The sequence below is a fragment of the Amphiprion ocellaris genome, chromosome 12 (assembly GCF_022539595.1).
Source record: "Amphiprion ocellaris isolate individual 3 ecotype Okinawa chromosome 12, ASM2253959v1, whole genome shotgun sequence".
In the NCBI taxonomy this organism is placed as follows: Eukaryota; Metazoa; Chordata; class Actinopteri; family Pomacentridae; genus Amphiprion; species Amphiprion ocellaris.
Window position 1 is genome coordinate 10,102,989 of NC_072777.1, and position 26,267 is coordinate 10,129,255.

The window sequence follows — 26,267 nt, forward strand, 5'->3', positions numbered from 1 at the left end:
AGTAGAAGGAAAACCCGCAGGAGTTAATGCATCATATCCTGCTGTAAAACTATGAGAAGAATGAACCAGGAAGGAAACGTGAGAAAGAAAGAAAAAAAAAGCTAAAGATCAACAGCTGAGAGGGTCACTGGGACTCTGATAATGCCATCTAGTGGGGGAGGAGGGTACTACAAAGTCACTCAAAGGAAGGAGAAGCAGAAAGTATGACAGGGCAGCATTTCATGATGCCATTCAAAAAGCAGCAAAGACAAGCAGTGAAATAAAACATTTAAAGGAGAAAGGGAGCGGCCTGATGTAGGCGATTCCCCACTCGTTTAAGAGCTGACAACATGGTCTCTAGAATAAGGGAGGATCATGGAACACTGGGTTAGAGCCTCGAAGGAAATCAGAACCATCTAATAATGTTTGACAGTCAGTAAAAGCTGGGTGATTGTCATGAACTGATTTGGTTTGAATGAATAAAATCAGGTTTGTTGGCAGGCAGCTCTGGTTCCATCATCATCCCGTGTCTCTAGAGTCCAGGAGAGAGGTACCTGTGGCGCTGGCCGCTCTCAGGGTGTCCTGGGTGGGCCTGACTACTTTTGCCTCGGGGCTGTACCACGTAATGAGCAGGGAGGGGTAAAAGAAAGAAAAGAATGTTTCAGTCAAGGGCAAATAAAGGCAAAGCCTCAGATGAGAGAAAAACAAATAACAAACAACATAAAGAGAGCCATAACATCGCTAGGGAGAGAGTCATCAATAACCGAAGAGCAGCAACATAATCAGTGATGGTGATTGATTTTCAGAACCAAGAAATCTGGCTTCTCAAGACAAAATCCTGCAACATGAAGCTCAAATAAACGTCCAAAATCAAATCTTTAATTTACATTTACAATCAAACCTAAGAAAAATATTTTTTTCATGTATATATTTCAAATTTAAGCCATTACAGAAAAGTTTAATCAGTGAAACGAAAAGCCAGGTTTTCTTGTAATATTTGGCAGATCAATATGGTGTAGGGCAGCAAAAATATCTCATAACAGGGAGATGGGAGGGGTCAACAACAGTTTGTTTATGTACATGTTAGCAGAGCAATTGCAGAAGGGAAAAAAAACATTTCTATTAATAAAAACAAAGGGGTGGGAAATCAATTTGGGGAGAAGAATGGAGTATGCAGTATCAGGACGGTGCTGCCATTTTGCTGCTGAGCACACAGACTCCACCCTTCAACTGCACATCATGAGGAAGAACATTACCAGTCTTTTGCGACTTTGGACGGTCACCTCTGAACCACGACCAGCAGATCCACAGGCTTCCGATTTGCCAATAGGCAACGGTAAGCAGTCCTGAAAAACAAATCAAAGCAACAGTTGTAATACACGGATCTAACAAGAAGCTGCTACTGCTAGTAGAGAGTATTTGTCGTTCTGCATTCAGTATCGTCTGACCTGCTGTGTGTCCAGGGCCTCCAGCCTCCTCTCCAGCCCCTCCAGGTCTGAGCTGACCTCCCTCTGCAGCAGTCTCAGTCTGTTCCAGATCACATGGACCTTCTCCTGGGCCTCCAGACACTCGCTGCCCTGAGCCTGGATCTGCTCTGAGGTCTGCAGCAGCAGAGTCTGAGGTTTGGCGGTGACCAGCAGCTGAGCCGACAGCTCCTGAAGGGACGACACCTTCAGCTGCGAGTCCACCAGCTCACGCTTGATTTGCTGCAACACAATAAAGCAGGGGTGTCAAACATGCAGCCCGTGGGCCAAAAGCGGCCCACCAGCAGGTCCAATCCGGCCCGCGGGACGACTCGGTAAAGTGTAAAAATTACAGAGAAGACATTAACGGCAAATTATCAATTTGTAAAACTATAAATTTTAAATAGTTTCTAGACCATGACAAGTTGCTTTGATCACAAAGTAAAATACTAGTTTGCTCGTTGTTCTTTTGTCATTTTGTATCTCATTTTTGTAATATTTTGTCTTGTTTTTGTTGTTTTTTTGTCTTTTTTGTGTGACTTTTGTCGTTTGTCTCATGTTTTTGTCGTTTCTTGTTTTTGTCGCTTTGTTTTCTTTTTCTTTTCTTGTTTATCTATTTTTTGTCATTTTGTTTCTCGCTTTTGTCACTTTTTGTCTTGTTTGTCTTTTGTCCATTTTTTTGTCATTTTGTAACTTTTTCTGTCAAATGTTTTTTTGCCTCTTTTTTTGTTTTGTTTCGTGCCGTTTGTCTCATTTTTTGTCATTTTGTATATGGTTTTAGCCATTTTGTGTCTCATTTTTGTAATATTTTGTCTTGTTTTTGTTGTTTTTTGTCAACTTTTGTCATTTTGATCATAAAGCAAAATACTGTATCATTTAGTTCCAGATGACTAAATGTTTTGTGCCTTTGTAGAAACTGTGATCTGTAAGTTGTAATGTGTAAATGATAAACTGAGGCATAATGTTGAAATTTCACTTATTTTTCTTCAGAAATTTCAGGTTGATCATAATGTTTTGTAAAAAGATAGTTCATTAAATGTGACCATTTTTACACTAAAACCCAGGGAAAATTTGGAGTTGTGGTTATTTATAGGTTATTGTGATTTTACTGGTCACTTGAGATCAAATTGGGTGGAATGTGGCCCCTGAACTAAAATGAGTTTGACACCCCTGCAATAAAGCAAACAGAGGAGTCGCTTACTCTGTGTGTTCTGATACATTTGCCTCTCAAAGTTCTTTTTTAACTTGTGTTAGAACCATATACACAGATTCCGATTAAAACACCTCAGCCTGTTATCTAAGAACCAGGGACTACATTAACACTCTGAACTCCTACACCTCGATGGAAACAGCACAACTGTGACTAGAAATGGAGAATTAAGAATGTATTTTGTGCAGTGAAGGGTAAAGTTGAATTTCTTTGATTACTTATTTGACAAAACATCAAAAAATCAACATGTACAGCATTTATCCAACTGCCCCCAGCTGCCTGTACATACTGTAGATATTTCACTACTGATATTTTTTAATTGTTTTCATTCTTGTCTCTTATCTGCTATATTGTATTAGTTCAAGGACCACTGGATAGCTTCTGTTTTGATCATTTCCAGCATTTTTTTAAAAGATAAAATGCCTACAAACCCACCAGCATGATGAGGGGTTCAGATGATTAAGTAACTCAATGATTACTTTCAAATATGCTTTGTTTTAGTTTCTGAATCCTATTCAACAAACCATTTTAAGACATATCCACTAATTATTTTTAGAGCAGTGGTCCTGAAACTGCTGTACTGCTCAACAAGAACCAACAAACATCTTCAACATGAACTTAGATCTGATGCTACTTTTTCAAGAGGATCTAAGAACATTTCCGTTTGTTCTTAGTTGAAAGGAAACCATCGCTATATATTACTGTGTTTTACTGAATTTTGCCCGAATAAGAGTGTGAAGTAACACAAAAGGCTGATGGAAGCCGGACTCACACCACATATAAGGCAACATTCAGAGAGGCGTACCGTCAGGGTTTTGTGATGAGCTCGTAATGTTTCTCGATCTGCTTTTTGAGGGATGGGCACCACCTCGTTCCTCCTGCGATCGATGTTCTCCAGCCACAGCAGCAAACCGTGGCTCATTTCGTGGAACTCCTGGAGAAAATATTACCTCAACATGAATGGGATTAGACTCTGGTACACAGCAGTTACACAAGATAGCATAGATGCATTCTGAGGGAATGAATGTAGACGTAAAGCATTGCAGATTTCCTTTATTACTCAGCGGCCTGTCTCAGTGCATGTTTTAGTACCTGACACTGCATCAGCGCTGTCTGCAACTCTTCCCTCCAGTCCTCCAGTGAGGCACCGAGTCGATCCCAGCGCGAGTTCATTTCTTTCAGTCGGTCCCTCAGCTCCCACGCTTCCTCAGAGTCGGGCTCTGATTGGAGGAAATCTGCACTGCTCAGGTTGATGGAAAGCACCTCTGACTTATGAGCGTCCATCCCCTTCTGCAGCTCCTGGCGATGAGAAATAAAAATGATCCATGAGAGCATCTACACATGTGAGGCAGGACATTCATTTTAATGCCAGGCCAGACTTCATGCCAACAGTGAAGAGTGCAGCAGGACTAGACTGAAGACACGCTGGATGTAGGATACTTGGCTTCAGAACGATGTATTTATAGAACTGTGATATCTTTCCAAATGCTTTACAGGCATCAAATGCCGGGCTAGATGCTGAGGTGTGAGCGTGCTGATGTGTTTTGGTGTGTGGAAGGACAACACTGTCAGCACCTTCAACTGGAAATACGAGCAGGGTCAAATTACTGCAGCCAAACTGTACTTTATGTACTGTCCCTGATGATACACCCCACTGGGACTGATAAGGCAAAAGTAAGCCAAGGATGAAAAAATAATTAAAAACGCAAATCTGATTGTTGCAGTTATCAAATGCAAGAAAGTAAAAAACAGATATTAAGTAGATTAACCCTCCCGTTGTCCTCATTTACAGGCACCAAAATGTATTGTTTCCTTGTCTGAAAAAAATCAAAAAATTCAGCAAAAAAATTCTCCAAATTTCTGAAAATTTGCAAAACCTTCAGGAAGAAGATTCCAATAATTCCTTAAAAGGTTCCCTTAAAAACTTTATTTAAAAAAAACAAAAACAAATTTAGCAAGAAAATTCTTGTAAATATTTTCAAAAAATTTGCAAAAATCTTCCAAAAAAAATCCTAAAAATATCTAAAGTGATTACATATATATCAGTAAAACTTCTAATACCTTCTTTAAGAGCATTCACAAAAAAATAAACCAAAATCCAGCGAAATTCGCTGGATTTTGGTTGATTTTTTTGTGAATGCTCTAAAGAAACATTTTTAACGTTTCTTTTTTCCACCAAAAAATGTTGAAAATGTGGACATCAGAAGTTTCACGGTGAAAATCTACATTTTTTTACCACATTTTCAAACTTTAAACAGGGTCAATTTTAACCCGCAGGACAACACGAGGGTTAAACAAGATTTTGTCCCACAAATAGAGATTGCTGCTACTAAAACATTTTAGTGGATATTCTTTTATGGTACAATATATTTTTTAAATCTTTTCTAATGTTCTTGAAGCTTTGCTACAGCAACAGACACACACGGATGTACAGTTTACATACCTTGAGCTTCTTGATTCTCTGCTGGATGGTGTGTATGTCGGTGCTGAGATCGAGCCCTCGCAGCTGGCTGAGCTCGGCCTCTGACTGACCCAACCAGGCCCTCGTGGTCTGCAGGTCTGAGATCAGCTGCTGCCACTGCTGCAGGTTCTGTTTGTGTCTGTGCTTCTCACTCAGAGACTGAGCCTGGATCAGCTCCCAGCGCTCAATCACCCCTGGAGGTAAACAACAGATCATTTAACACAATGCCTGCACAGTGAACTGTACAGTGTGTGTGTGTGTGTGTGTGTGTGTGTGTGTGTGTGTGTGTGTGTGTGTGTGTGTGTGTGTGTGTGTGTGTGTGTAAGTGACCTGCGCTCTGCATGTCTGGGCTGGTGGGGTTGGTGAGACCTGGCATGTCATCTTCGTCTTCAGTCAGCTCTCCCTCTGCTCTCTTCACTGCATCTATACTGCCACGACACTCTCCCATCAGACGCATCTGTAATATGTTACGTGCATTTACTGTATTACATTATGCTTTCTGTTTGTTTTCTCTAAAGGATAAAATAATGTCTATGAACAAAAATCGCAGACATTATTGAAAACATAGATACATATACTACCAGTCAAAAGTTTGGACACACATTTTCATTCAGTCCTTTTTATTTATTTGTATTATTTTATACATTGTAGATTAATACTGAAGATTAACACTTTTTTGTTTACAACATAATTCCACATGTATTCTTTTATAGTTTTGATGTCTTCAGTATTAATCTCAATCAATCAAATGTCATGCCATTCCGATCATTTCTTTCCATCTAATCCGATCTTTTGCTTTCTGAATTGTGACTGTTGTCCTTTCCATGTGCAGCCATGATGCCAGTCCGTCTATCAAAATGCCAAAATTAAACTTCACGGCTTTGACAAATGGCACCTCAAAATGTTTAACCATACATTTTAGATAGCCCCAAAGATTCCTTAAAGAAAAAGAAAAATGATAATGTTCTACTCTGGATTAATATTAGTCATGATAAAAGTATCCCTCAGCAGAAGTTTATTAACATGATGAGGACTCACGTAGCCCATGTACGTGGAGTCGATGTCAGGGCTGCAGCGTTTGGCGGTGACCTCTCTCTGCTGCAGGTGGTATCGTCCTGCATCCAAAGCCTGGTCCAGCTGTCTCAGACTGGCCTCCAGCTGGCCTGGCTCGCCTAAACAAAGAGAACAATCAGGTCTATAAAAACGGAATGGGTAAAATTTTCAACGACAACATATTCGTTAGCATGCTGTTGATGTAGAGTGATGCTGAAGTGGCATGCGTGAGTCTGAAAGGCAACAAAAATGGCAAGTCATCACAGACAGTAACACAGAGATCAGGTTTTCACACAATTAGATGTGACATGAATGAGGGAAAAACAACACTGTGCTGTAGATGCGATGGTTGAAAGTAGTGATGGTGACATCTTTGCATGCAGATATACAAAGATTTTTCTAGATGGTGGGACATTGAGCCTGAATGATGCCTCTTAGTGCGGCACTAAGCTTCTGTTAAAAAAATAAGAAGCATGATTTAGTTGATGGCATGCTCTTCTAGCTCATGCTGTTTCCTACCAGAAGATGATTTCAATGTGTTCTCAGTCAGTTTTATATACGCCTCTGGGCTCTCTGGGATAACTACATCTGGGAAGAAACACATACAACATACACTACTTATAACGTAGGCACAACTCAGTGAGATACTGGTCATAAACTTCAACGACTTGGCGGTCATTTGGCATTGATCTCCTACTCTTTGAATTTTGTTCGTCTTTTGTTTTTCTACTGTTTTTTCTATGAAAGTTTGTGAGACTAACTAGCCCAAGTTTAATGGAAACAACTGGATTCATTTAAACAGCTGTAGGTGACATAAATGATACAAATTTATTTCAAAGAATTATACACCAATAAGCTCCACAATCACATTACAACACTGGAAAGATATCGAATAATCATCATTTTCTCACTACTAAAGCATTTCTGAGCAGTTCTACCAAATCAATTCTATTTAACTAAAATTTTCTACCAAAATTACACATTGGTAACATTATAATAATTTCAAACAGTTGCTGTCATTTAGCTATCCTATTTTTTTAATGTTTATCAGCATTTATATGCCTACAAAGCTTGATTCCATCCATAGGTAACCCTGTGTTTCCTAGATCGAAGCACATAATTTGGTACTATTTATAGGGAAATTACTGATTCTTTAATTGCCGGAAGCATTATTATTCATATATGTTTAATGGTGTGCTTCCCTGGAGGCAAACACACAGTAGAAGAATTTTAAACAATACTAATGAAGCTGCTCTACTGTCAATCAATGGGAATTAAACTAATTCAACACTGTCCCAGAAATGATTATAGACCTTTGAAATAATGTGTGAGCAGAACATCTTGTGATTGAATCCTCCAGAAAACAGCAAATATCCACTGAGCATCCATGGTACAGTTAGTAAAGTCGACTAACCTGACAGCACCGTGGCAGCCGTCCTCAGATACTCATCCTCTTCCTCTTGACCTCGACTCCTCTCGCCGTTGCCTCGTCCTCCGGGACTCTCCAGACCTCTGCTCAGATCGTAGTCGTGGTCCCACTCTAATGGGATGGAGTCCACGCTGGCCGGGGTGTCGCGGCCTGAGCGGTCGGCCCGGATGAGGGCTGCCGTACCCGACGCCGGACGGCCGGACGTCCGGGGCAAAGAGGAGTCGCCCCACTGCAGCTCAGTGAGGTCTCCACCCTCCTCCATCTCCAGCTCTCTGTCCGAACCATCGAGCTCGTCATCGGCCAGCTGGGAGAGACAGACGAGAACATGTTGGCAGAAAGAATGCAAGACAGTAGAGAGAAAGAACTGATGAAGTAGATACAGTACAGTAAAGGCTACACAGTTTAAAATTTTGTTCATTTAAACTGGTTAGAGTGCAGTTTTGAGGTACTGTAAGGTCAACATGTGTGTTGCACTGACGGTTAACACGCTAACAGGAAAGTGAGTGTCTCCTGTTTCCAAACAGCTGTCAGTGTGACACTGACATGTTTTCACCACATCAGGGCTGGTGAGAAATGCTGTAATGTGTTTACAGAGCACCTTCAGGAGGAGTTCAATTTCCAACACAACTAAAAAAAAAAAAAAGCACGCTCTTGTTGCAATGTGATGTACTTCCCTTTTGTTACATTTCAGCAGGAAATCCTGTTCATTAAAATCTAATTTTACAGAGAACGGTTTGGTCCCAGGAAAAAAAACGTAGCTTGTACTTGTGTTTAAACTGTTTGGCTTGTAATTTTGAAAAAAATCTATCCTGAAAAGTTGTGCTAAGAAAAAACTACTGCATGTTGAATAGAAAATACTTCACCTTACCCTAAATAATAGCATTTGCTTGTGCTTTTGAGCCTTTAAAATGGAGAAACATTGTTTTACTGTATTTTTGCAGGCTAGCTAATATTTCTATCTTTACTCACAGGCAGTCGTGTGAGTTTCTTGTAGTATCTGTCCACTCGTCCGAACACCTCCTGACAGTATCTCTGCAGCTCCTCCAGCTCCTCTTCGATCACAGCTGCATCCAGAGGTTCGCTCTTCTCAATCAGAGCTTCACCCTGCCTGAACACCAGCTCAATCTTCCCCGTGTTCAGGTAGATCTCCTGCTGGAACGCCTGGAAATGTATTCCGTAAATTATGTAACCAATAAAATAACAGCACATTCCCATCACAGCGCAGTTTCTTTTAAATTGTCAAGATTTTCAATTAACAGTAAAAACAAGAAGAAAAATCTTGCATCTGAGAACCTTTAGTGTTTGGTAACTTCTACTACAATTTCTACTGGAACTCAGACTGAGCAGCTTTATCATTTCCCCACCCATTCTCATGATTAGAACAAAACAATCTCTTGAACTATAAGTCAGTTGTGTTCTTTGTCATGCCGGCTTTAACTCAAATCCACTGCACTGCCCTCGAGGAACCAAATCTTCTATCTTCAGTGTTCTCAAACATGGCGTCCGTCTTACCCTGAGCTGTTTTATTTTGGCCTGAACGTTGCACTCAGAGAAGTGCTCTATGTTGGTGAGCTGGAGGTCCATCTCTGTCAGCCACACCAGGATGCTATCTCGTGCCGTCTCAAACTCCTCCCTCTGGCTGATGAAGTGCTGCACAAACACAAATAGAAAGATGAAATAACTATCTTGTTCCAGATAATTTCAGCATAAATTAAGTCAGGTGGATATGGAAGTTGGGGTTGCAGAGTGACTCAGTGGTGAGCACTGATGCCCTGTAGCCCTTTCAAAACCACTCTAAGTCTGTGCACCTCAGACTACATTACCTTGAGTCTCCGTAGGATGGCAGCCACCCTTTTCTGCAGGTTATCCCATCGCCTGTTCCCATCATGCACCATTTCTCTGAGACGACAGGAGGAGTCTGTGCGGTTTTCCCTGGCCAGACGACGATACTGTTTGTTGATGAGTTCCAACTGGGTCAGACATTCCTGCACCTGACGCTGGAAGGCCTGTGACAAAACACACACATACAAACATATTATCACTCTAATCAGGACACACAGAAAGTATACGGCAGATATGAGTGCACTTTCATGCAATATCATTTAAATGATCAAACTGAATCCTCCTCTCAATAACTGCATTATATCTAAAGTGACAAGTGGAGTATTCCTTCTTATAAACAAACAAAAACAAATATTTCTTATTCTACTAAAATAGAAACTTAATGCAACAAAAGGGAATTTACAAGTGATCAATGAAACTAAATTGAGTACACCTGAAATACCTACATGAAATGGTTATAAAATGACCTATGAACAACAAAAGTTCCTCCGTTTTGTAATGAAAGCTGTGTCTAACTGCATGGTTGCATCATGGTTACACGTGCAATAAGAACTACTAGAGGAACTGATAAATCTGGTTGTGTGAAGACTACAGATTGTCACTGACAAAATGTAAACTTACCTACTGTTGACATTTTAAAAATACTGACAGTCACAGCAGTGAGCTAAAGATTTAATCAGATAATGACGTCTGGAGCAAAATGCCATAAATGCTCATTTAACCTAATTAGAACAACTTGAATTATTTTTATATTTCAAATCTCATAATTCTACATTCAACTGAAGTTTCAAGTCGGGAACATTACAGGCAGATGGCAGCGACCCAGGCCAGACAGTCAGCTAAGAGGAATGTGCACGTGCACAGTGCTGGACAGCAGCAGCTGAGCAGACCAGTGCGAACGAGTTTCAGCAGCATGACACTACTTTTTCTTTCTCTGTTTACTCTATCCTGCAGTGACTGTCTCTGATTTACCCTGTGGTCATTTGAGATTTTTTGTTTAACAAGAAACTTTAAAAACATCAAGCCATGCACATATATGCAAACTCTGTGTAACTGCAGCTGTCTTTTGCTCCACATTTTGGTAAAGATTGTTGAATAGACTCACCTCAAACTTCTTAAGCTCTTCCTTTGCGATGGTATAGAGAACTCCAGAGGAGTTTGGCAGGGCTGCTGTTTTTTCTGAGGTTTTCAGCCAATCCTCAAACCTGGAGTAATCATCCAAAAACTTCTGCCACAACCTCCATGTTTCCTCAATCCTGCAAAGGAAACAGTTAAGCAATGAGGGAAGTAATGTCTATTTAAATGTTCAGAAACAGCAGCAGTGTTATACTTCAGAGGATACAATCAAATAAGGTGCAAATGTGCAATTCAGGGCACATTTGCCATAATTTAACTCAGCAAAAAACTCCAAACACACAAACAAAGCTTATAAAAATGTGTCTTTTCAGCATTGTCTCATAAAATCAGCAATAATGTGAAGACAGTAGGTTAGACAGAATTTATCCAAGAGGTACTGACTTTAGCCTCCTCTCCATGGACATGGCACAGATGTTCCTCCAGCGTCTGTCCAGCCCTCTGGTGGCCTGCTGGATGGAGTCACACTCTGTCTCTGTTGAACAGGCATCACAGTCATGCAGCAGGACTTCACACAGGTTCAGCACTGACGCCACACCTGTACTGTGTTTCTCTATGTCCCTCTGCAGCTCCTATAAAACAAACAGAATAATAAGTTTGGTTTTTCAGTACATGAAAGTTGCATATTCAGCATTCTGTATTACTTTAAACATCGCTTGATGTCTCCTGGCCTGTCTTTCCATCTTTACTCCATCTGTGTTTCTGTTTACGTTTTATGACAGAAAGAAAACTCCATGCCACAAATTAATTCAGCAAATGTCTCCCAATAGTTTACAGAAGGAGCACAGTCACCCTGCTAAACTACAGTAAGTCCATGTGCAAGCTAACTCTGCAGCTCTGGAGAGGAAGCGGGTCAGTGGGGTCTCAGAATCCAGTCCAAATTTAGAGCAGCATCTTGGCAGCAGGACGTCTACTGACACCTACAGTGGACTGTATTTAAACAAACAACTAGAGATGCATACATGAGTCATGCTTTGTGTTCCTCATGTGCTTTAGTGTCACTTCTTTTCCACCGACTCATTTTGTGTCATGTGGCCCTGCTACAATTTAGTCTTTACAGAAAATACAGACTCACAACATACATATGTGGTTCTTTGTGTTGGTGAGGGCGGTTGTGCATATAAGTGTGCTACAAGTGTGCAACAAAGGGCTGACAGATTACCACATACTGGTCCAATGCTGTAAAATGTTAAACTCTCCAACACAGAATGGCCTGATGTTGAATTTATCAAACACACTGATAAACTCCTCTGTTTGTGTATCCCAGGACTGTATATGTGTGTCCCTCTTGCCTGCTGCTGGTTGAGTTTCCTCTGAATCTCCTGGTCGTCACAGGTGTCGTAGACGATGGGCCTGGAGAGTTCAGTCTCAATGTGAGCGAGCCAAGAGCGCAGGCTGCTCATGTTTTTGTCTAACTGCTGCACTGCCACCAGGGTCTCCCTCAACTTCTTTACCCTGGTTCAGCAACAAAGTCAGAGAGGAAGTCAATACGAGGACAAGTGGAAACAGTAAAGGTGAGGAAAATGCTGACAGATTCTTGCACAGCTAATGTAAAACATACTGGAAATACAACTGATGAATAAAATAATCAAACAAAAGCAAATCCAAGTTGAAATCTGCGTTTGTTGAAATAAGTGCAAAATGTCAAATGAGGCAAAGTGAGATTAAGAAATTATATTGTATTTCTGCTGAAAAAACATAAACAACATGTAACCAAAAATAATAGTGACAGCAATCTGTGGCTCCATCCATCCTGCGAACCCAAAATAATGAGGAGTTTCTTTGTGTCTATGTTCAGCTTAACAGACTAGAAGAGTAAAATGAGCATGAGGAGTAATATTTCACATCTGAGCAGATATTTTTGTTGGGAAGTGATGAAACCTTAGTTGAACCCCACACAGCAACTGGGGACCATTTTGGATCTGCAAGTGCCAGACATTTTCAAAGACTAGCCACTGCAATCCATAAAATGTGAACTATATGAGCCAACATCCAGTTCTTACATCAGTTCGTCAAACATTCGGCGCCTCACCCTGCAAAGCAATGCAATGCTCACTGTCTCACCAGACAGACTCAGTAGGATTTAAGGCTGCAGATGTACTTTATTTCACAAAAGAACAAAAGCCCTACTTGTCTAAAAATAGATGCACTAACAGCTTTCCTCCACATATACTCAAGGTTACTAAGGGACTGACAGTATTGTATAAGGAAAGATGTTTATGACCTGCAGCTAAAGTGTGCTGTGCACTCGCTGCTGCATCTCAAATTCCTAAACTAGCTGTGAGGCATCCCACAGGACCTCAACTGTTCACATTGTAGGAAAGTATACTGGACAGATTTAAACATGATCCAATACACCAGCAGTCTTCTGTCAAACACAAAAAGAAAATAATCAAATTTGCAAAAATTTGCTTGCATGTTGCACAAGGTTGCACAGCTTCACTGAATCCTGTCAGATCAGATGAGATGTGAGTCAGCTCATGATGCTATTCTCACACCAACAATAACACTCCTGCTATTGTTTTAATTGTCTTGTGTTGTCAGTCTCCACCCTATGTAGGAATACTAGCTCGTTAAGACAACACTTAGGACATTATTTTTAAATACTGGTTAAACCAGATGTGCAATCATCATGAAGCTAAAACAACAGTCTCTCTGGGAAAAAAGTATGTAGGGCAGAAACAGCCTTAAAACTTCTCTGATCCTGTAATATTTGATGCAGCAACAAAGACTAAATCAGACATTCTGAATGACAACAATGATCAGTTCCACTTATGTGATTCTACATACCATAGCAGAGGCTGGTAAACAAACTACAACACACCATTATATATCTAATGAGCATATGATAAAGTAGCTTTGCATGAGAGAAGTGCATGAGTCTACATCTATGCTTTTAAAACATCAACATTTTTGTCTTTAACGAAGCTTCAAGATAAAAAAAATATCATCCTGCCTGTTGACATCACAATCGCAGTCGGGCAGATCCTCCTCGCTCGGGCATCCTGCCATGTTATCTGTCCCTAAGTCCAAAACCATGGGGTTGCAGGATTCTCAAAGACAATGTTAATGTCAGAAAGCGTTAGCCTGTCGATCCAAACACTGCTCTCGTTCGTCTGTGAGCTCCACGTGGGACTTTCTCTAAACTCTGTCTGTACATAAGGGGAGGACCAGCAGGTAGTGGCGGGGTGGCACAACTGTGACTTCTCAACTGTTGCTCTCCAAGGTTAAAAGAAGAGAACCCCAAACAGGCATGTGTGAGTGTGTAAGTGTGAGTGCCTGAGAGTGACAAGTGCTGCTGTTTCTAAAAAAAGACTTACAGTCAGAGGCATGTGCTGCAAAGCTGGACAGTGTTGGAATATCAGACAACACATACAGACTGACGCCGTGTGGACAGAAGAAGGCTGTAGGCTCCATGCATGTAAGTACACTTCAATGGGTAGGGTACAACTTGAAGAAAAGTTTTCCAGAAATGGTGTTTGCAAGAGAATAGTAGGAAATCTTCATGTCCACAAAAAATACAAATTTCAGACACCATTGATGTACCTTTCCATAATACAAAACAAAAAAGAAAACAATAAATGTTTCTTTGCTGACTGTGAGAGAACAAACTGACTCTCCATCTTGTTTTAGTGAAGAGAGGATATAAGAGACAAAGAGATTGCAGCTGTTTGCATGAAGCCAGAAACAGTCCTCCCCTTTTTCCCTCCTCCAACACAGTCCCAGAGGGCAACAGCCGGAAGACAGCCGAGGGGGGGATGGGGCAGCTGGGGTAGTTAGAGTCAGCTGGGTCAGGTCGCTAACTTTCAATGGACAACAAAGCCAGTGGAGTTTATTTTTTTCCATATTTTCCAGATTATGTCATCAGAAAAAAAAGTTATTGTAACTGCTAGTTTCAAAGTGCATTTTAGATTGACCCAGTCAGTAGAAGACAAGCTACATCTCTGGTAGGCAGCCACATCCAGAATACCAAAAAGCTATAAGGACACAACAAAAGACAGTTGAGGAGGGATGAGGAATGTGATCTCTCCCTGCTTGGCTTTAAAGCTCCACTGTGTGGATGTCCCACTGACACCAGCAGGGAACTAATGATGTCCCTCAACTGCACTGTGGAAAATGAATTTCCAATGGTTATGGAGCCAAGTCAAGACACGTCTAATATCTACCTGTCCTCACTAGGAGGGCGGATACAAAGTGGGATGTGCAGGGTCAAGTGCAAAGACAGAGACTCTTAGCTTTCACTTTATATTGAGAAAATGAAAAACTTAAAACATCACAGTCCAGATTTGATGCTTTCTGGCTTTTCAGAAATAGGTGAACTGACTTTCATCCATCTATCATCTATACACTGCGTAATCCTCATTAGGGTTGCGGAGGGGCTGGAGTCTATCCCAGATGACTTGGGGCAAAGACAGGGGGCACCTTGGACAGGTCACCAGTCTGCATATACAGACAAACAATCACAGTCGCATTCACACCTACGGGCAATTTAGAATGATCAATTAACCTCAGCATGTTTTTGGACTGTGGGAGGAAGATGGAGAACCCAGAGAAAACCCACACATGCACAGGGAGAACATGCAAACTCCATGCAGAAAGATCCCGGGAAAGCCGGGGATCTTCTAGCTGCAAGGTGAAAGTTCTAACCACTATACCACTCTACGGCCTGTGAACTGACTTCACACTGTAAACTCAAGATAACATTTCATATATTCAACTTGCTATTTTTTTATTCACCGGGCCCAACATTAATCAGAAGAATAAGTAATGTTAGCAGTGATTTGTGCCAAAATCAATTGATCCTGCTGAACTTTTTTCCAGCTTGCCTAAAAGTTTTATCTACTTTCAGAGAGCACACAATCTCTGCCATCAAACACACACACACTCTTCTCCTGGTCTCTTGAGTCTTGTACACCCACCTGGCAGCAATGAGGTCCAGCAGGTGTTGCCAGCGCTCACTGACTTTGCTGAGTTTGTGCTGGATTTCGGCCGCCTTGCTGTCTTGGCTGGCCCTGGCCAGTCGCTCGCCCATAACCTGCAGCTGCTGCTTGTTCTCCTGAGCGACACTGATCTCCTCCTGGTAGTCCTGGTGGACAAACAAAGGGAGTTGTCAGGGTGATGTACAATGTATGAGCTTGTCCAGTGTTGTACTTAAAGAGGACATCAATAAGTCAAGACTTTCTAGGGAAATGCACCTACTGTGCAGATAATGTTTTATATTCATCAGAAACTTGCATTCAAATGGTACTGTTTCATAAAAAAAAGTGGTTTCATTTGGCATCAAGCTGATCACAATGAAAAAAATTATTTTTACGTATAATTTATGCACTACATATATACATACATCAACCACTGAATAGCAGTGGTCAGTACCAGAAAAGCTTAAATGAAAATATCTGAAAGACAACTATTTCACTACGGTGAACTTCACATATCTGTATGACAAAGCTATCATTCATTCATTTCTATATATTCGCATTTCAGGTATATTTCTGTAAGGACTCTGTACTCAAGTTACCTTGCGTAGCTTTTCAATCATCTCTTCAATGCTGATGTCACCATTCTGAGAGACTTTGCTCTCCATCTGTGTGAGCCACTCACACAGCTCCTTGTTCTTCTCATTGAACACGGCCCACTCATTCAACTTCTCGCTCACCTGCTGCATGCGCAGGGAAAGCTGAGGGGACAGAAGGGGTGACAGGTTGATTTTTAGACAGAGGACAAGACAAAAGCACAAGGATGAGAGTGAGAATATGAGAAAATCAGCCACGTTGGAATACAAACAATGAAAGAAGCGAAAACTAAAAAGATCAACCAAAAACAAAACAATAAGGTTTCTGATAGCACAGTGTATGCTATAATCAGGAGAAGCTAAACAGAACAACAACAAAAACCTACTAAAGCTGCCACCAGAAATGCACCAAAGTCTTGTTAATTCTCTAAATCCTCTCTCAGTCTTATTCAGACACCTCATCACAGCAACACACGGCTCACAATAACAGTGTTGGTTCTGTAATGCCTTACATGTTAGCCATAGGTATAAAAAGTTAGCCACAGCTCTCACTTTGCCAAAGGTACCACAGCTGTTAGCACTATCTATCATTCATATCTATTCATTCTACATAAGAATACGCTAAGGGTACAGGGCAAATGTATTTAACACACATTTCTCTTATTTTACATCTCTTGTGAATGCATCAGCTAGATGAGGTATGATATATTAATTAAATCCAAAACAATGAGGAGATGAAGCTATAAAAGCACTTAGTTGCTGGGTAAATTATAATCACACATTGTGCATTGTGAGTATTTACCTGGTGGCAGACCTCTTCCCACTGGCGCTGTAGCAGCTGGAGGCGTTCCTGTAGCACTGTGATGTCATCTGCACTGACCACGCCCTCCAAGGAGTCCCTCAGCAGGGATAAGGAAGTAAGGTCATCGGTCCAGCCCTCCACACTGCTCTCGAATTCCTGCGTCCATGACATGACAAGACATCAATAAAGGAAACGGACAAGTAACCCCTAATGTTAAATGCAAAGAGAGAAATCGGGCTGAAGACAGAATTATTTCACGATTACAAACAGCCACAGTCGGTACAAACAGGAAAACCACAGACTCTGTCGGCTGAAGCTCATTTGCAGCATCCTCAGAAATAGTGAGAAAATGCAAAACAGCAGCCTGACAATGAACATTACAGCAAGGCACGTTGAAAAATGACAGATGTGCTAAATACAGGAATTCAATGGTGGTTTTCTGAAACAGCCCTGAAACAGCAACATATCACATTTTGTTAAAATAATGCAGCTACAAGGATAAAGGCAGGATAAGGTAACAGAAGCATCTAACCTTGCATTTCCTCCTCCTCCGTCACTGTGACGGTTTTGCTGTGCTGTAATCATTTGTGGTCCGGGAGAATGTCTCCATTACGCAACACACACACACAAAAGGAAACACACACACACACACACACATACACCCCCACAGCACACAAGGATGCTGTCTCTCTATATCTCTGTCTCTCTCTCATGCGCATGTAGCCTCTCTCTCTCTCTCTCTCTCTCTCTCTCTCTCTTGCTCTCTCTCCCCACCCCCTCCCTCCTCAGCTGATGCTAACTGTGTGCAGCTACTCACAAAGCCCTCCTCCTCCCTGAGGAGCCGAGGACGTGTCATGCATCAAACATGACTGCATACAGTGACCAGTGGTTACCATGAACTGAAAGTGATCATAATCAGAATTTTAAAATTTCTGCGGGTGCAAATGAAGAAAACAAGTCCCTGACATCAAGTAGTCATATTAATAACTACTGACTACAAGACAAGTTCATGTGCAAAACGACCAAAAAATACCAAGCATCACTCTTAAAATGATACATCAAATCTGTTACGTCAAAACATAAAAAATAAAACTAGCCCGACTACCGTACGAGCAAGGTCAAACATTGGGACAGCAGCTAGATGAATACAGATGTTTTTTTTTCCTTTGTTGCTGCTGATCTAACTATTTATCTGTTTGTCCTAGCAGCCAGATTAAAGAGGTTATAGTAGGACAAGTCTGAGTCTGTGGGTGTGTGAATGTGTGTGAATGTGCCAAAGAGGAGGAGACAACATGAGCATGTGTTTAATGAGAGAAAAACTTGGGAAGACTTAGTGGGGAGGGTAAGGAAATAAATTAAAAGTATAATTTTGTGTGTGTGTGTGTGTATATTCTCCTTACTTTGCATCGGATTTGCTCTGAGTGTAGCTCCTCATGGTGGTCCGGCAGCGGTAGAGACAGCTTTCTCTTGAAGGCTCTCAGTTTCTCCAGTGACACATCTATGCCCTTCTCGCATCGCTCCCAGTTCTACACAAACACCCACAATAAGAATTAGAGCAGAAAACACAAATGCACACTCACATGCATGCACAGCAGACCCTTTTTTATAGAAAGAAGTTGCTACAGATTCTTCCTGCAGCAGTAGCAGTGGCATCAATAAGAGCAGAGCTGGAGAATTATAAACAGACACACTGAATACACACACACACACACACACACACATTAACGCATGGCTAGTCAGCTCACATCACTTCTTATGCCATAGATGGCCCACTTAGCTGTAAGCCTCTCAAGCAACACCATAACAAAGAGTGATTCAGCAAAAATCCACCAGCCAAGGAAGAGAATGAACAGAGCTCGATAACAAATGAGAGAGGTTCTGCTCCAAAGGGCAAAGATTTTGGCTATTTTTAGAGTTCAGGATACAGTCCTATTCAGGATTAAACATGGTAATATTTGGCAGGGCAGCAAAGTAGCATAACTGAAGCAAGAGTCATGGTAAAAGAATAGCTAGCTGTGTGAACTAAGGGGAAAAAAGAGATTGTAGGAGAATGAGATTATGATGAAGACCTTGGATGCATCTTTTAAACTGCGTCATTTAGTCCCTTTCAAAACAGGGCACTATCCCAGCCTGTATCATCCACCTGACAGGGTGTGTGTATTTATGTGGATGTGTGCCATGGTCTGGTCCTTTTTCATCTTTCTGCACTGGTGTCATTTTGTAAAGCTTGAATGTCCTGAGTGTGTGTGTGTGGAGACGCCATTCCTATGCAGATGGAAGAGCGCTGCATCTCTGTACTTCAGCTCTTTTCAGGACAGAAGGTGCAGTGTTGCATAATTAAAGTTGTAACCTGGATTCACTGCCCTACATGTACAGTCAGGTTGGCTCATTTAAGGCTTAGATGCCCTTCAGCACCCTTGAGAGTTGAAGACACAGCGTCGCCTGCAACACTGACTGTGCACAAGTAAAACCTCCTGCGGCAAGATGTCCAATAATGCAGCACTGATTGTTCAGCAAACTTCACAAAGCGCCACAATGAGTAACTAATTGGTAATAGTCAAACATGAAAAATAATGAGTGTGAATGGGAATAATTGGCCTAAAATATAAGAAACTCATTGCAGACCTAACGATGTTGTTATGAGACAATATAACATCAACAGATTAACAACAAAACACTAAATAAGTACAATGAAGTTTCAGGATCATTCCAGCTAAAGTCTGACCTTGAGCAAAGCATGCAACTCCCTCCTCTGCTGGTCCAGGCGATGGTGGGCGTGTCTCCACCTGTCCTGAATCTCCATCAGCTCCGTCTGCAGGGTGGACTCTGCCCTGGCATCAGCTGACAGCAGCAGGCTCCTGCCGGCCTCCACAGTCAGGATGTAGCCTCCTTGCTGCCTTTGGAGCACCCGCTCTCTCAGCTGGAGGAGCAAAGACAGAGACAAAGGGCAGAGGGGGTACAGGTTAACTAAGGGACTCTAAGGTTGGAGAAAAGGTAAGGGTTTGTTAGAACAGGATTTACATTTGTTTAGATTGATCCTGTTTTATTAAGTTTAGGTTAAGTAGTTCAAAATAGTATACAAAGTAGGTTGGTAAAAGGTTCATACGGTAGTTTTAAAAAGTTGAGGCTCTGCACTATTTAGATAAACTCAAAGTGACTTTTCAGTGACCTCATAAAAAAATCAAACTCTTCAAACAAGCTGTGTGAGAAAATAATTCCTTTTAAGGCGAAGTGAGAGCATCAATGATTGAACTCATTCCCAACCTAATCCACCTTCTATCTTCTATACCTGAAACCTAATTTTAATTAGAATGATGGCTGGCTGAGATAGTACAGCATAAATATTTACGATAAAACAATTCCAGAAAAAAAGAGTAAGGCAATGAGGCTTTAAAAAGTCCTTACCTGTATCTGATCTAACAGGTTTCTGGCCTGCTGCAGCGCCACTGGTTCTCCCGGTTGATGTACATCTGGATCACGAGTCACTTCTTGAAGCCATCGTAGCAGCTTTTCTACCATCTCCCGGTAGTTCTGCCACTGGCGGACCAGACTATCGATGATGCCTCTTCGCTGCTGGGCCCGTCTCACTACACCTTGCCACTGATTGCTCAGTAACGCTAGCTTCACACTGAAGTCATCACTGATAGAGTGAGAAGAGTATGGTTAGCTGGATATATTTTGTCCTGGGACAGGTAAAGCTATCATACAGAACCGTGTGTTTATCTACCTGTCATCCACTTGTCCCTGGTCCAATAAACAATGCCCATCACCAATGATGGAGTAAAGAATCTGTTGTCTGCTGAACATCTCTGCCTGGAACAACTGCAAGTATACATATACCAATAAAACACTGTGCACAATCAAAGACAGGACTTAGTACGCAGCATGCATTAATATCATACATGCACTCGTCCACAAACAGCGACCCTCTGACCTCATGGTCTCTCTGTTGCTCCAGCAGACTCTGGTAGTTGCCTGAGATCTCAGCAGCCAGCTTGTGTTCAGTCTGAGACAGGAATTCCATCCAGGCCTCACATTTCTGGAGGAAACTCTGCTGCTGAAGCAACACTGACTGCAGTTTACTGGAGAGGGAAACATTAGAAACATCCACATCAGCATACAAGAAGACTGATACATTAAAAACTGCCACTATTAACTCTATACATTACTTCTAACTCATTATACTGTGTATATAAATAAATATTTATGAGTTGCCAAGTTGTAATGTTATATCAAAATGAAAGACACATTTATAGACATCTCCAGTGTATTTTCAGGGTCAGTGTAATTTTTTTTGCCTCCAAGATTTTGAAGGCAAAAAAGAAAATGATCATGGCAAAAAGATGTTTCATGACTCACTACCATCTATTTATTTATGATTCACTGACATTTATACCTGGAAGCTTGAAGGCTGATAGTAAACAGTATCTTAATATGAATCTGTAAACTCTTAGTTAATGTCTTAGCAAAAATTAAACTGTTTCTTAAAGTACATCTTATTATAAAGTTATACAGTATAAAAATTGTACAATATTTAATGCACTCTCAACCTTGTAAAAAGACAGTTAACGTGCCTTTGTTCCAGAGAAGGTGTAAGTTTTATGTTTCAAGGGCAAACATAAAAATAGAAAATTTGTGCAATTTAAAAACTAAAGTTTTTTTTTGTATTTATTTTGGTAGGTCTTGGGCTTGCAGTGAGGTGGTTATTTAGTGTTAAAAGTTTACAGCGTCACTACAAACAAGGGAAATATGAAGGTTTTGGTTACCTGAGCCTTTCAGTGAGGTGAGCAGAGTGAGTGGCCCAGGCTCTATTGAGACTCTGCAGCCGTTTAACATCTCTGTCACTGACTGGTAACCTGTACACCAACTCATTCACACGTTCCAGGTCTGGGGATAAACTGCTCAGCTTCAAGAGGTGAACCTGGAAAAATATTATTACATATTGTCAGTTGGGTGGTCTGAGGAACAAACATGTCTCACCAGTCAAATTCAAGACAGAGGAAAAACATGAAGTCAAATAAATTCAAGATTTTCACTGCACAGGCACATATTACTTTATCACTTCCCCGCAGCATTTTTCACACCTTGAGTTTTTCGATACGTGTCTCAACCACAGCGAGCTCCGGTGAGCCGACTGGGTCAGACTCCTTCAACACCTCCTCTGCCTCTGCAGCCTTACAGATCAGTGTGTCCAGCTGCTCTCTGAAACCCTCACAGGCCCGAGATCCAGACTAGAAAAAGCCAGACAGACACGGTGTGTATAACCTACTGATCATATCCCTTTATTTGCATATGTAGTGTATGTATAGCAGGAAAAGTGACATGAACCTGATTCTGTCTGTGTCTACCAATCCCTGCTAACCTACCTGCAGTACTTCTTGCTGCCTGTGAAGGGCGTGCTCCAGTGTTGTTAGGCGATGTGTGAGTGACAGGCGGTCAGACTGGAGGGATGCTGAGGAAGAGGCGTCTACTTGGCTCCTCAGCTGTTCCCCTAATGCTTGCAGCTGCTGGAGGGACTGGTGCACTTGGTCCTGGTCACCAAGACATTCCTGACATAGCATCAGAGAGAAACAGGAGAATGGGAAGAGAGTTAGATTAGTTAGCATATGACAATTTGTAATCTAAACCTTGTCATATTCAAAATATGTTTGGTTTTCACCCAGAGGGTTCTATTTGTCAAAGTTTAACACAAGTATGACATTTTAACAAAACTCAGAGAACTATTTGTTCCTTTTCTAGAACATCATGAAAATAAACATTTTGTAAAGCCACAAATGAATAAAACAAATACTGTGTTCTGTGAGCTCTGGCAAGCAGCAAAGATGGAGAAATCCCCCGTATGAGTATTGTAACATACATTTTTGTTGTAAGCCACAAATCAACGGAATAACCATCTGACGGGCTGCAGTTCTATTAGAATTTCTAAAGTCTGTTCAACTCTGCACTCACTGACATTGATAGTCCAGTTTCATTGCTTTCATGAGTTGCATTTAGCTGACAAGCATATTTTGTGTTGTGCCATTGTGTGTAGTTTTGTATTATATGTTCTTTTCTATATAATTTAGTGTTTTTCTATTATTCAGTGTTGTTTCTTATTGTGTTGCTATTTTTGTTCTGACCTTCCAAAGGACAAAAGACACAAATCAACTAGGAGCTATATTCTGGTATAGTGCATCAAACAAGGACATTTAAGTTTGAGCTGTACATCGTTACTTTTAGATAATGAAGCAAACAAATGAACAATATCTTAAACAGTCGATGCAACAGCAAAGGCCACTGTGTCTGGCAACGGTTTGCATCAGTGATTATTTGTCAAAGTAACAGTCTGCTTATGGTATTACAACTGTGTGTCTCTAGACATCGCCCAGTATGGTCTTACAAGCCCAGCATGACACCAGGAGACCCCTGTAGTGTAAATCAGGGGGCTGTCTTTCCCTCTGCAGTCTCTGTCTCTAAAGGCTTTTGTTAGGTTGTGTTGTGAATCTACATTGAAGCAGACAAAAGGACAGGGTGCAATTTGGTATTCTGCAGCAGGGTAGAGGCTTTGTGAACCCTCAGAGTGAGCTGACAAGCAGTTTAGGAGCTCATTCCCAGCTCCTTAGAGAGGAGATTGAGGCTGAGCAGGAAAAATCTCACCACACAAAATGTGGATGTAATATTAATTTAACACTAGAATTGGACCCTAGAAGATTTTTTAAAATTATTTTAGATTAAAAGATGTTCACAAGATCACATGCTGGACAGCTATACTTCACTGTATTATCTCTACTCACATTGCAGTCCTTAATCCATGCACTGCTCTCCTCCTCTGTGATTTCCCTGTCAGTGGCGCTCCTCAGCAGGCGATCAGCACGTTCCTCCTGTTTCTGAACTTCTGCCACACACTGGCCATACAATGACCTGTAGTGTTGCCACAGTCCCAGCAAGGCCTTACTGCTCCTCAGCTGCTCTGAGATCTGCTCTAGTAGATGATTCCACCTGAAGCAGGGAATAAGAAACAAGTTACATACCGAGATCAATCCAGTTAATGTTTTACATTTAAAATTTTAAGTGCAATTCAAATTTAAAGAGACTCAGAGATGTGTTTTAGTTATTACCTGATGTTGACGTCCCGGAGTGCTCTGTTAAGTGTTTCAGCCACGGAGGGGTGACACTCGGTCAGTAGCTGGTGAGTTATGGAGCCAAACTTTCTCAGACTGCTCTCCTGTTTATCCATCTCGTCCTGCAAGTTCTGAATCACACAGATACCCGCAAAGTTTACAATTCCTCCAATTCTTCATGGATGTGTAACTTTTCCACAAGACTATTTATTTTCTGCACTCCTCACCTCCAGACTCTCCACCTGCTGCTGAACTGCTTCAAGTGATCCATTAAGGAGGTGCAGTCTGGATACAGAATACCTTCCCTCCATCAGGTAACCATTAATTTCTTCAGAAGCTCGCCTGTACAATGTCCACTGCTCCAGCACCAACCGCAGGCTCACCTTCATCTGACTTATCTGATAGGAAAGACAAAGGACAAATATGTGTAAGTATGGGAAAACTCGGGGATCAGTCAAATGTTAGATAAGGGACATGAGAAGCTCACCATGTGGTCCAAATGAGCCCAGGATTGATTCAATCCTTTGAGGGTCTCCTTCACAACAGAGCAGGTTGCACCTTTCTTATCCTGGATGAGAGCATTTCCTCGTTCTTCTGCTTTCTCTAGATCCTTCTCCTTTTCTTTCACTAATTCTTCCAACTCCTGCGAGAACAACATAATTTTATTCTGAGAAAATGTTAGTTTCTAAAAAACTCAATCATGCGTGTATTGTCTGGGCATGCTGTGTCCCCACCTGACAGTCTTTAAGTGCATTCTGCACTGATGCTACATCCTCTATCCTGTGTCTCTTCTTCAGTTTCTCCTCCTGTAATGTGAGCCAGGTTTTCAGAGCCTGGACTCCATTTTCATGGTCTAACCAACCTTCCACAAGTCCTTCCAAAAGCTGAATCTAAAATGTAAAATACATAAATAAATAAATAAATAAATAGAGCAGGACAATTTAACAATGCAGTCATGGCAAACTTTAAACTACACTTCAAACATTACCTTTTCAGCAATAAGCCCCTGCAGTATCTGCCATCTTCTGTTCATAGCTCCCAGCTTCTCAGCAAAGTCTGTTTTGTCACTGCGCTTCCCCTCCACATCCTGACTGCTGATCTGCAGCACTGACTGGTTAACAAAGTCCACAGTCAACTGCTTACAGGTCAGATCTATGCGGAAACCCTGTTAAATAAAGGTGAGACAGTGATGAGGGAGACAGAAACAATTAAAGGAGGTCTGGCATAAAGATTTTTTAAGGAAGACTTTTTTTTACCTTGTATTTTTGCAAGAAGCTCTGGACCACCTCTGAGCCCACAGCTCCCATGATCTTGTCCTGGTCTTCCTCTATGATGTTCTCCATGAGAGAGATCCAGCTCATCAGCTCTGTGATGGCATGTCGTGATGCCAGCTTCTCCATCTGCAGCTGATGGCCCAGAGGAGAGGGATTACAACGGTACAATGTAACAAATACAGCTTTACCAACTGTGCCATGTCAGTAGCAACACCAATTACCACTGGAAATAAAAAAAAAAATCTGACCAAATATTGAGTTCTTTACAAAATCCATTTTGAAGAAAACAATGTTAACATAAAGTAGTGAATAATATGGTCATTAAAGTGTAACAGCTGCCTTCCTCAGACCTGGTGTAGCTTCTCTTGGACTACAGGGATACGAGTCAGCAGCTCAGCCCACTGAGTGTCAATTTGGCCCAGCGCTGTCCTCAGGCCAGCCGTATCTACCCTTTTTAATCGCATAAGTTGGTTGCCTGTGCTTAGCACAGAAGAACGCAAAGATGACTTAGCATCCACCTCTTTGGAAAACTCCTATAAGAAAAATAAAACAGTGGCAGAAGTTAGATTTTGACTGTACATTCAGCAAACTGATCTGAAAATGCTGAATAGATATAATTAATTAGAATTAATAATATAACTGGAATAGTTTTTGTGACTGATGTGACAACATAACTGACCAGGAAGGCACAGAGGTGATCTCTGACAGTTTCTAGCTCCTGAGGCACAGTCACAGACTGTGTTGTCCAAAACTCCAGCCTGTCCAGAGCCGACTGCAACCAGTGGCTCAACTCTGCTGACTCACTCTGGTACCTGTGATTTACAAACACAAAGGACAAATTGTGTTAGATCTAAGGGATATTCTTTGGCATTTTTGTCTTGATTACATGGTGACAGTGAAGAGAGACAGGAAATAGTATATGCAGAGGCTATTGTGAGCTCAGCATACTCAGTCTCTGTGTGTCACAAACTGGATTACTGACGCACTAAAACAATATAACTGACTCAA

The 26,267-nt window shown here is 41.4% G+C and overlaps 1 protein-coding gene across 2 annotated transcripts in view; it reads right to left on the minus strand.

The window, feature by feature from the left end:
• The window catches only part of syne1a (spectrin repeat containing, nuclear envelope 1a), a 140,079-nt gene that overhangs the window by 3,314 nt on the left and 110,498 nt on the right, over window positions 1–26,267 (minus strand). For both annotated transcript variants that reach the window (XM_055016112.1, XM_055016111.1), the window contains 36 exons: window positions 25,939–26,071; window positions 25,610–25,792; window positions 25,242–25,391; window positions 24,974–25,150; window positions 24,720–24,875; window positions 24,473–24,628; window positions 24,213–24,383; window positions 23,983–24,116; window positions 23,659–23,863; window positions 22,252–22,434; window positions 21,970–22,116; window positions 21,652–21,806; window positions 20,820–20,967; window positions 20,613–20,707; window positions 20,291–20,525; window positions 19,611–19,805; window positions 18,286–18,411; window positions 16,886–17,041; window positions 16,090–16,248; window positions 15,491–15,657; window positions 11,864–12,026; window positions 10,956–11,143; window positions 10,543–10,693; window positions 9,419–9,601; window positions 9,108–9,245; window positions 8,565–8,756; window positions 7,581–7,899; window positions 6,686–6,754; window positions 6,152–6,285; window positions 5,444–5,570; window positions 5,096–5,307; window positions 3,745–3,951; window positions 3,458–3,586; window positions 1,428–1,685; window positions 1,236–1,325; window positions 534–592 (listed from right to left, as the gene is read on the minus strand). In XM_055016112.1, coding sequence (XP_054872087.1) covers window positions 534–592; window positions 1,236–1,325; window positions 1,428–1,685; window positions 3,458–3,586; window positions 3,745–3,951; window positions 5,096–5,307; window positions 5,444–5,570; window positions 6,152–6,285; window positions 6,686–6,754; window positions 7,581–7,899; window positions 8,565–8,756; window positions 9,108–9,245; window positions 9,419–9,601; window positions 10,543–10,693; window positions 10,956–11,143; window positions 11,864–12,026; window positions 15,491–15,657; window positions 16,090–16,248; window positions 16,886–17,041; window positions 18,286–18,411; window positions 19,611–19,805; window positions 20,291–20,525; window positions 20,613–20,707; window positions 20,820–20,967; window positions 21,652–21,806; window positions 21,970–22,116; window positions 22,252–22,434; window positions 23,659–23,863; window positions 23,983–24,116; window positions 24,213–24,383; window positions 24,473–24,628; window positions 24,720–24,875; window positions 24,974–25,150; window positions 25,242–25,391; window positions 25,610–25,792; window positions 25,939–26,071 — 5,850 coding nt within the window. The remainder of the gene's footprint in view (window positions 1–533; window positions 593–1,235; window positions 1,326–1,427; window positions 1,686–3,457; window positions 3,587–3,744; window positions 3,952–5,095; window positions 5,308–5,443; window positions 5,571–6,151; window positions 6,286–6,685; window positions 6,755–7,580; window positions 7,900–8,564; window positions 8,757–9,107; window positions 9,246–9,418; window positions 9,602–10,542; window positions 10,694–10,955; window positions 11,144–11,863; window positions 12,027–15,490; window positions 15,658–16,089; window positions 16,249–16,885; window positions 17,042–18,285; window positions 18,412–19,610; window positions 19,806–20,290; window positions 20,526–20,612; window positions 20,708–20,819; window positions 20,968–21,651; window positions 21,807–21,969; window positions 22,117–22,251; window positions 22,435–23,658; window positions 23,864–23,982; window positions 24,117–24,212; window positions 24,384–24,472; window positions 24,629–24,719; window positions 24,876–24,973; window positions 25,151–25,241; window positions 25,392–25,609; window positions 25,793–25,938; window positions 26,072–26,267) is intronic.